The sequence below is a fragment of the Falco cherrug genome, chromosome 4 (genome assembly GCF_023634085.1).
Source record: "Falco cherrug isolate bFalChe1 chromosome 4, bFalChe1.pri, whole genome shotgun sequence".
NCBI classification, from domain to species: domain Eukaryota; kingdom Metazoa; phylum Chordata; class Aves; order Falconiformes; family Falconidae; genus Falco; species Falco cherrug.
Genome location: NC_073700.1, coordinates 101,338,969 through 101,349,839, shown reverse-complemented (window position 1 = coordinate 101,349,839; position 10,871 = coordinate 101,338,969). Strand labels below are relative to the sequence as shown.

Below are 10,871 nucleotides of genomic sequence, written 5' to 3'. Positions count from 1 at the left end.
CCACTGGCCACTTTGCTGGCAACATATATTAGTTACCTTTCTACAATAAGAAACTTTGCTCCTTCTTCCTTTCCTCTCTCAAAATACCACACAAGGATCACAGCTGAAGTGAGTGCAGGAGTTTGGGATTGTACAGATACTCTTGCTGGAGAGTATTCTTTTTTACTGGTAAAAAACCCCCATAATAAATCCGAGGGACATTAACTTGAGAGTCAAGTAAAGTTTTTTAGGCGTGGGGATGATTAAAAGTCTCACACAATTGCGACTAGCCTTTCTAGAAAAGGACAGAGCGTATATAGCTTTGCTCCTTCCCTTTGTTTATGAGCAGTGGATTGTGTAAGGAAACCCACACACTACATACCTAATTCTACAGCAATATATTACAGAGGTTTTGAAGACGCTCCTTAAAGCCGGCGCCTGGAGGCCATGTGCTCCGCGCTCAGCACTGGGACGCGCGGTGCCGCGGCCGCTGGCCAGCAGGGGGCGTGCCCGCCCCACCGGCGGGGTACAGCACACCCCGGAGCCCCACCGCCGCCTCGGGTGAGAGGTGAGGTACCACCTCCTGCGCAAACCCCGCCAGCATCCAGCATCCTGCTACCTACAGAAAACAGTAACCTAGCGTTTCGATTCAGTGTTCCTTGGGAGGACATCTAAAACTGGCCACGGGCTAATTAAAAAAGCCCGTTCTCAGTTCGGAAAGGCACTTGCCAGCAGTTCAAACCACAGATGTAAGGTGCATACCTTCCACAGCAGCTCACACTCGCGCTCTTCCAAGGCCTTCTTATGTCTAGTAGTCACTACTTTGACTTCAGATTGTACCACCTTCGCCTTCATCTCAACCTGCTCTGCCACAGCCTGGGCTTGTTCAATACTCAGCTGGGGAGGAGAAAAAAAGAGGAAAAAAAAAAGACAACACACTTAAGGCTCAACCAAAACAATTAGAAACACATCAGAGCACCAGAGGACCGCAGCTTACATTTCACTACACCTTCAGGTGAAGGCACAAAATGACAGTTCTTGGGTTTTTAACAGGCCTTTGCCCATTTCATACATCAGAGCCTGAAAACAGACCTCTTTTTTTTTTAAATACATCCATTACACGGAATTTAATGCCTTCACTGCACCAACACCACATGACTGATTCCCTGTGCAATTCCAGCAAGCAGCTAGTATGAACTTAAACCAGAGACTTGCACAGCGATTCGTACTTGTGTTTTCCTAGATACAGAAAACCCAGTTTGTCTTGTCCCTCAAAATGTTTCAAAACTGTTCTTGTGTGATGGCTCTGCCCTTAGTAAGAAAGGCTGCTGTAGGAAACACTGGTGTATCTATGCATCTGAGCTGTGCAGGAACACCCTAGCAGAATATGAAGTTAATCAATTTAAAAAAAAAAAAAAAACACAAAGATTAGATTGTTATCATTAAACAGCATTCATGTAGTTATTCACTCCTTGGATAGACACCAAATTCTTTCTAATATAGCCTTGTAACACTAGTATTTTAAAAACATTCTGCAACGGTATTCTGCAAATATGCAGAATGCATCTGGAAGAAACACTTCTCTTCTCCCCTCAAAGAAAAAAAAAATGTTTCCTTGAAAAATCCTCCCCAAACTGCTCCCAGTTTCACAAGATATTACAGAAAAGGGCATAAAAACCAAATACGATTAAAAGCAGCCAAATCTGAAGGATCACAGCTCCCAATGGAAAAGGTTCATTAACATCAGTTAACAGAATCTTTTCAGCACCTTTGTCATACAGTGAACCAGCATTAACATGCAGATGACATCATGAACCTTTAAGATATTAAAAAGATACTAGTTTGGTAGTTACAAAATTCTAGAACAAAATGACAATATTTGAAGGTATTTCAGCCTAGAAAAATGAAAGCTATGGGGGAATCTTGCCAATGTATACAAATACCTGAAGGGAGGGTGCAAAGGGGATGGAGCCAGGCTCCTTCCAGTGGTGCCCAGTGACAGGCCCAGAGGCAATGGGGGGTTCCCTCTGAACATCAGGAAAACTTTTTTTTTTTCCCACTGTGAATGTGACTGAGCACTGGCACAGGTTGCTCAGAGGCTGTGGAGTCTCCATCTTTGGGAGTACTCAAATCACCTGAACATAGTCCTGGGCAACTGGCTCTAGGTGGCCCTGCTTCAGCAGGGGGTTGGACAAGACCTCCAGCAGCCCCTTGCAACCTCAACCATCTTGTGATTCTGTGACTGTACCATCAAGCAGTTACTTTTTTCTCTTTTCATAAGCTTGGTACATCACAGTATTTTATTTATAAGATTTTAATACTAAACAACATACAGAAAACATCTAAATCCCTACCAACACACTACACATGGCTGTAGTAGCTCAACAAGCTGCTGACAGCTGAGAACAGTTATTCAAACTCACCTTTGTTTTCCACATTACATACTGAAAGCCATGGAAATAGCTATGGGTATTTGCTTTTAAATACAGCATTTTAGATAGATTTTACACCATCTTTCCCTCACTCTGCTCTGAGCAACTGATCCACTTCAAAAGTTGAGCTGTTTCAGACAGGGTAGCCAGGAATGCTCTGGCAGAAAACATCTTCAGAAACGCAGACCTGATAGAAGTGGGTACCAATGTAATTTAAAGGCTTTACTGTACATTCAGGGCCGTATGGAAGATATCCTTAGTTTAATTCTGTATGTGTGTACCAATCTAAGAACCATCTGGATGCAACAATCTATGAACTACCCAATGTGATCCAGCTTTGTCTAGAAAGTCAGACAGGGCCTTTTTGTTATCTTTCATGGAATTAGTATTTTCAAACTCTGATCTAGCAAGTTCAACAGCATCTAGTTTATGCCAACAATGGGAAAGCTACACCATGAAAACACAAGTGTACTGTTACTTGGGACATTTTTATTCCAGGTAGTTCAAGACAACTAGTTTGAATTAGATGTATTCTTCCAGGTCACCCAGGAATAGAGAACTGCAAGGAAAAGGAAGACTAACTTGGTCAGGTGGTCAGTCTCCAGAGACAAGATGAAGACAACCCTGAGGAAATACGGCAATGTTTCTGATCTTTAATCCGGAGAACTCTTGCAAACTGGCAGGGGAAAACAGGAGTGCTACTTGGCAGCCCTGCAGCACAGGGCTCAGTAAGATCAAGCATGCCTTTCAGCTATCCCTTCTTCATGCAACTCCCAGGCCAGAGTCACCTTCACTACGTTTTTAACAGGGAATGTCTTCAGACTCGTGGACAGCCCAAATACCCCAGCCCCACTGGAGGCAGACCTCACCTGCCTTCACACAAAGCTTCTGGCAGATGAGTTTCACTCAACACTTCAAGTTGACAGAAAGTGAAAAGTTTCACCGCAACAATTGGCAAAGCAGACATGAAGTCACAAGTGGCCACAGATTAAGGCTTCATAAATGCCAGTAAGTCTCAGTCCTAGCTGGAAGGATTCACGCGTAAGAATACTGTGCCTCTGCCACCTCTACATCATCATTCAAATACACAAGCAGCTTCCACTGCAGGGAAAAGGTAGCATTTCCTCAAAAACAGATTCTTGTCAAGAACAGCAAAACACCCTCCTCTTGCAAGAGAAATGGGTATCTCCTTGAGAAGTGTTAGGGAAACAACACTATCCACTCATATTCCAATTCTAGCAAGCATGTCTGAGAAAGCAGGGAAGTCTTTGTTTTACTTGTTTGAGCTTTTGGTACAGCAGTACCCATTAGGACAACGACATGATCTGTGTGTATGCTTTCCTCATACTCCACAGCTAAAAGCAATCCAAACTTCCCTCACGATTCTTCACTAAAAACAGTCTACCTTTCAAGAACTCTGTCATAGCAGGAGAGGTGTTAACTCCCTGTGGATGCTGTGATCTTTCATCTGTAGGAACCAGTTATGGTAGGGCAAGTAGCCATACTGAATAGCACAAGGTTGTCTACCAACAACTCCTGTCATCAACTGGACTTATTTCTACTTGCCTGAGCCTGAACAGATCAGATTAGTGTAAAGGATGCCCAAAACACTAAGGGGCTCTGATATTGTCCAGGATATTGGTAAGGTTTTGGTAAAATTCACATGATCCTGCAGTCTGCCAACACAGGCTAGAACAGCCTGGGAGGCCAACCAGCATCAAACACACAGCAGCAGGCAGAGGTATGGTGGGGGGTGAAACAGCAACAGGCAAGTTATCTACCCAAAGCAAAAGCCAAAAGCTTAAAGTACAACTTCTGGAAGCCTTCTTGACATGGAAATCCCTTGTTCTCTTTGATTACTGTAAGATACCACAGCTCTGCCATGATAACTCCCTCCTGCTGTTCTGCAGGCATTTCCTGTGCAGAACTTGTCTCAGAGAGGTCAACATTTTAGGAAACATGTTAAGCGGCAGCATTTCTTGTTCTGGTCAGACACCACACAATCTTTTTAACAACAAATCCTTTTAAAGGAAAGCAGCTTTTATGATGCACTCTCCTTATGGTATGCCATAATTATTCCAGTGCTAGTGAACGAGACGGTCAGCCAGTTCACATGCTTGGAAAACAGAAGACAAGACCCTGTGTTTAGCAAAGAATCGCATTGGGTTACTGAATTTGAGATGGAGAACTACTTCGTCTCCTGCTGTTGGCTGATACAGTAAATCACTTATTTGCAGCTGTACCTATTCACTCGTGGCTTCTCAGGGTTCCAAAGATGGCCAGTACCACTCCCCATACTTATAGAGGTGTCATCAGTGTCTTGTGTTTAGAAAAAAAAGGGACTTTGCAATGTATCTTGTAAACTTTAGGGTTGAAAGTACTCCAATTCCTCAGAGTAAAATTTAAAGTAACAACAGTGTTTGTGTAGGTGTTATGTTCCAAAAGTCTCCAACAAAAGAAAACCTGCCACATAGAGCTTCCAGTGGTGCAGACAAGCATGCTTTCGTGAAGGAAAGCAATGCAGACATCCATCATTAACTAGGCTACTGCTACCAGCACATTTCAGAATTTCTTGCTACTGTCTGTAAGCCTATCTAAATAGCAACAAACAACATTCAAAACACACTTCAGCAGAAGATAATGGCATGCAGTATTACTTCTACTTTGAGATTTCAAAGTATTTAACGAGGATTATTAAATGTGCAGGTCTCAGTTTTTGTTCTCTGCATATTTTGTACAAACAGAAAAGGCTACTTTGTTAATACATCTGCTATTCCTGTGATTCATACAGTGCTTTACATCTTACTAGACCTGGCACCCAGGGTGCCAGCGCCTACGTACGACAAGCCAAACCAAACACTCCTCTCCAGGACAAGACAGCAGAGCCAGGCATGCCTGGCCAGTCGCTAACATGCTCCAGCCAGTTTTGAGTAAAAGGCGACGGTTGTATTGGACCCCCGGAGTCCTTTGTGAGCCCCCTTTTAGGTGGGCACCTCTCTGAGCTCCCCTTTAGCTACATTTAACCACTTGAGGTGAAAAGTAGTAACATGCTATTGCTACAGTGGCTCTGACACAGCCACTGATGCTACAACACAAAGCTATGAAGAAACAGACTGCAAGAGCCAGAAGTAACAAAGCAGTACCTTTGGCTGCGCTTCTGGGTATCTGGGCTGACTACAGGGGGGACCAAATCATATTTGCCATTTTGCAGAATGGTGGTTTTCAGCCATTTTTCACATTTCCTGTCTTCCACTGGACATTAAGAACTGAAGCCTCAAGTTAACAAAAAACCTTTTTACCGTTTTATCTTTACTTAACTATTCCTACGGAGTAATTAAATGTTGTGTTCTAGAAATACCACTACTCCAAAGTTTTCACTAGTGCTGCTTTTTTAAATGAAAAATTATGATCAGAAGCACATAATGACTCCAGGAGAAAGAAAAAACATTGCAAAGTATGTGTTCTGATGGACTACTAACAAGAACCGCAGAGCTACTGTAAAGGTGCTGATGCCCTCACTGCATGGTTTCTGCAGTCTGATACTGAAATTAAATCAGTATGTCCAGATATATCCACGCTGCACACAGTTATTTAAAGAGGCTAACTTAGATCTCTGAAACAGCAGAGCCTGTTAAATCCAAATGCTGAGCCACAATGTTAGATTCTATCAATTCCGTTCAGAAAGTTACCCATTTGAACAAACTGCAGCACAGCTCACCACTGAGGCAACACCATGAGACACATAAAAGCTGCTTATGCTAGCTATACTGCAACTCATCAACACTACCTTGCATAAGCATTTTTTAAAAGGTCCTTGGGATTTTTAATTCCATCCATCCAAAGATAGAAGGGAGGTCTCATTTTTCAGACATTTATTCCCGTATTTCAGTGTGCTAGTTTAAGTTCTCCAGTGAAGGTGCAAAGTTTGAAATTCCTCTCCAGAGGTTAAGAGAAGAAAAAAAAAAAAAGCTTTGAGATGCACACTCTCTAGCAAACCCGTCTCTAGCTTTTAAAAGCACATTAAATACAAAAATCTTAAGGAATCCCTTCCATGTATCTCAAGTTAGCCCTCTTCCACCAAGTGGAAGGTGTGCCATCCATAGCTTGTTTTCAGTTCTGTATGGTAACTAAGATACAGAGAGTTTGTTTCACATAAATTTTCCAGTTATCACTATTTCAGATGAGGATATAACAACCAGGACATATAACAACCAGCTTTTTCCAGCAACAAGAACTGGATATAAACTTTCTAATGTTCTTATACTAGAAAAATTAACTGGAAGTTCCTATAAAGTATAGTTGCAGTAAAGAGACCAAGATTAACAGGTTTAGCAGTGGCTTTGCAGTAATACTAGAGTACAGCTATAGCACAAATCACTGTAATTGGACCAATTTAAGGCTTCAGCCTAGAAAGTGTAACACTAAAAAAATTCTCACTTAAAAGAAAAATTCTGACGTAAAGAGAATTTTAAAGTAACTTTTGATGGAGGGAGAGCTAAGAAGCCATGTTAACTCATGTCAGAAACCAACACTCACTCACTCTGGTTTGTACTGCAAGAACAGACTTTTTGCTTACAGTTCTAGGCAGAACAGTAGCTTGGACAGTGACACATGTCAAATCCTTCTTCTCCAATAACCATCTGCTCATGTGTTACACTAAGGAACCCACTAAAACACAACACAAAACAATATCTAGAAGTACAAAGAAATTCAGTCTCTTGATATAAATCCTAGACTTCAAAAAAGCACAATTAACTCCATTTCGTTTATAAAGCTTCATTTCAGATTCTCAAAAACCTGCCAGCCCGACTTCAAAGCCACACACAAGGGTGCCTGAGCTAACTCAACGTGACAAGCCCAGAATGATCCCCTGCAGCACAGCGGTGCCATCCTTCTCAGGTATCGACCTCCCGGGCAGCACAGATCCACATGGCAACCCACCGGGAAGCCTCCACTGAAGGGCAGAGGCTCAAGGCAAGAGATCAGCTTCTTCCTCTGGCTGGCCAAGTTTCCTACAGTACCTCCCTCCCCCACTTCTCTAGAACAAAGGTGTTGGTCTACTTCATTCCACCTCCCCCACAATTTGGGAGAAGAGGCATTGCCTTTAAGGGCTGACCTGCCCCACCGCCCCACCATCACCCCCCCCAAGCCTTTCATGCTTGTAGGCGAGTGGCTCCCTCTATGAGCTGGGCATGACCAGTCTCACTGCATTAATTTACATGCAGAAGCCTGCGCTGTCAAACATCCCAAAAACAACTATAGGTTTGGCTGGGAAAGAATGTTTGTTTTCCAATAAAATCACTTTTAAGACAACTGACACGAACAGATCAAACTGTATTTTAACATGTTCACCTGGAAATCGACCCTAAATGGGAATGAGCGCTCAATGCTTTACTGTTATGCAAGTGCATTAGATTACACACACACATACATACATATATACAATTACACATGTATAGATGTATTTTAAGAACATGACATTTTGAAGAAGCCATCTATCTTTCATCATAAGAGATTTATGTTCAGTTTGTGGCCAGTCCTTGGAAAAAATTCTGAAAGAAGACAGCTAAATGTGCACTTTTATGAGGTAAAACATGGCAGCAGGACAAGCTCCCCATATAGGAAGGTATCAGGTCCCGCGTCCCCTTACCCCATTAATCCCATGTCAACTTTGGCGTTCATATCATCCTGTGAACCAATTCAAGTCCCTGGGAAAGGCTAAAAAAGTATTCCAGCAAGGAAGATACCTTTCCACTGAGACAAGAAAGAGGTCCTATAAGCAACAGTGTTGGGCATTTCTGCTCCATTCCCTGGCATCATTAATAATCCTTGTAGCACTGCAGTGAACCAGCCAGGGGACTGACCCAGCCAAAAAGTAATCCCACAAAAAGATTACCCTTTCAGCTGGATCAGCTCACTCTGGCACACAAGCACAAGTTCTTGTGTTAGGGTCAGGCTTAGAAACACATGATCCAGGCCAGGACCAGCACAGCACAGGGAAGCTTTCCATTGCTGCAGGACCCCACTGAGGGCAGAGGGGGGGATAATAATAATAAAAAATAATTTAAAAAAAAAAAAATCAATCCTCTTGCTGCCAGGATTATTATTTTTTACAGAGGACTTCAAGTCCTTTTGAAAAGTGAGGTTTGGACTTTTCAGGAGTGACAATGTCAGGCTTCAGTGGATCAAGAGGCTGAAATGTATCCCAACTCACAGCATTTTTTTTTATTTTTTTTTTTTTTTAAAGTCTGAAAAACAATCTTTCCTCCAAAGCTGCAGGAAGAGTTTAAATAAACATTTCTTCCTAAAAGCCTTCAACTTTGGTTAACCAGATACTCTCCAGCCAGTTGATTCATGGCTTGATTTCCCCTCTCCTGCAACACCCTTCAAATTCCACCTTTTCCCCTTTATTCTCAACTACCCGTCCTCATCCACCTCAACATCTCATGTCAGAGAGCTATCACTTTGCCAGCCTATTAAGAGTTACTAGTACTGCAGCACGAATCAGTCCCACTTGTGTTACTACACCATATTACTTTTCAAGCCTCTTAGAGCTCCAGTCTACTTTCCTCATATTGCAGCTTGTAACAGCATTTAATTCTCTGTTGACCATTTCCAAACTTTAAGAAAAGCACTCAAGCCAATTGCTTTTAATTTAGAGTCTAGTTACTTTACAGTTTGTTTTAAATTCATGCTGACATGCTGTCTCCTCCCTAGGATAAATATATAGCTTCACAGCCCTGTCACCCCAAGAACAAGGAAAGCTCTGCTCTGTGAAAACTTTCTTATGCAGCAGGCTCACTGCATCAACTTTTCCACTGCACCACACGCTCTTCCAGTTGTTGCTGATATTGCTCAGGTAGTAGAGCTGTCTTGAGTTGTATAGTCTTCCCGTTTTCTTCCCCCAGATTACCACCTCCTCAACTTCATCACTGATCTGCTCATTTACTACCCTCTTTCTATACAGTGGTCCAGATTAAAAAGCCCACTAAACCAATAAAACTACTTGATTCTTGAAAAACATAGCTCATTTTACAGAAACTTTACACAAGCTGCCCCCCAGTTAACACTTCCAAGATAGTCTCTTAACCTGGATGGGCTGTAGTTAGACGAGGGCAAAACTACACAAACTAAGTTCAGTTGAGCTGCTTGTTCCAAGTTACATGAGCATAGCCAGGACCACCCACCTTTAACCTGTACCATCATAAAGCAGTCGGCTCACCACAATGGCAGGAGCCTCCAACATAAAAGCCAGGAGAAAGTGGGGGAGGAATCAGCAAACTAAACCCAGTAGGAAGCAACCAGGCACAAAAGCATTCATGCAATAGTAGCAGAGTGGTACTCAATGATATTCTGCTAGATTCTACCCCAAGAGACAGCCCCTTCTTAGATGATTTATCCGCACCAGTTAGATGATTTAGAGCCCTAGAGGTCAAAAGCAGTAATTGAATTACTAACAGACAAGCCCTTGTCTAGGACAGCCTGGAGAAATTCATAATACTGCACCAGTGAGGTTCTTTAAACTAGTATAATCCTTTCCTTCTTGCTCATTTTGGGGATGTGAAATGTTTCAGTATGGATGCTGAAGCGCCTTATGATCCAATTTAAAACAAATCTTGGAAGAAGCTATGGTTTGCAGGATTCTGTCTTAAGAAGCAGTTTTAAATTAGCTATTCAGCTCCAAAAGCTTGGCGTTTGTGGTTCTGTTTTAACAAGTTACAGAGAAAGTTAGCTGCTGCTGTCCCACTGAACAAGCTTACTTCCTCATCTACTAAAAACAAGCAATGATGGGTGGACAAAAGGTTTGTTTGTTTGGGGTTTTTTTTAATTATTATTGTTTGCACCATGCATGTGCCAGGAAAGCACACCCAATTCAGAAAGTAAGTTTACTTCCTATCTATGGCATTCTACCAATGTTTACTCAAAAAAATCCTGTTAGTTAAATCCTAAGTGTTGAGTTTTAGAATATCCAGCTCACATCTAGAGCATTTGAGGCTAACAAAGCTACAAGATAGCAGTGTGAAGCTTCCCAATATGCTTTCCCCATTCAAAGTCTCTTTATACAGGCAAAACTACTGCTAATATCATACAATAGTTACTACTAGGTATTACTCAGCAAAAGTTAACTATCTACATATCCCTGCAGGTTATTGCCCTATGTAAGTTCCTTCTGTGGTTTGTTTGAAGCACCATACTACTACCTGCCTTTCAGTCCTCACCAGGTATTTATATTTGCATTATAAAACATAGCTGAGGTTAGGCAGCTAATATTATGCATCTGTGTGTGTAGAGTAATCTTTGTATGCAGATAACTTCAGATCCTCTGCACAGGCAGGGTAGAAATTTCATACAAATCCAACAGCTGATTAATATTTTACATTTGGTGACAACACCGAAGACATAACAAGAGTCATGGGTAGTTAAGAGTCTTGACTGTACAGCTTCTAGCAGACATCTGAA

At 42.1% G+C, this 10,871-nt stretch overlaps 1 protein-coding gene across 1 annotated transcript in view; it reads right to left on the bottom strand.

Moving 5' to 3' along the window:
- TRIM71 (tripartite motif containing 71) overlaps positions 1 to 10,871 on the bottom strand; it is a 61,160-nt gene that overhangs the window by 9,436 nt on the left and 40,853 nt on the right. The window contains 1 exon segment of the mRNA XM_055709401.1: positions 742 to 876. Coding sequence (XP_055565376.1) covers positions 742 to 876 — 135 coding nt within the window.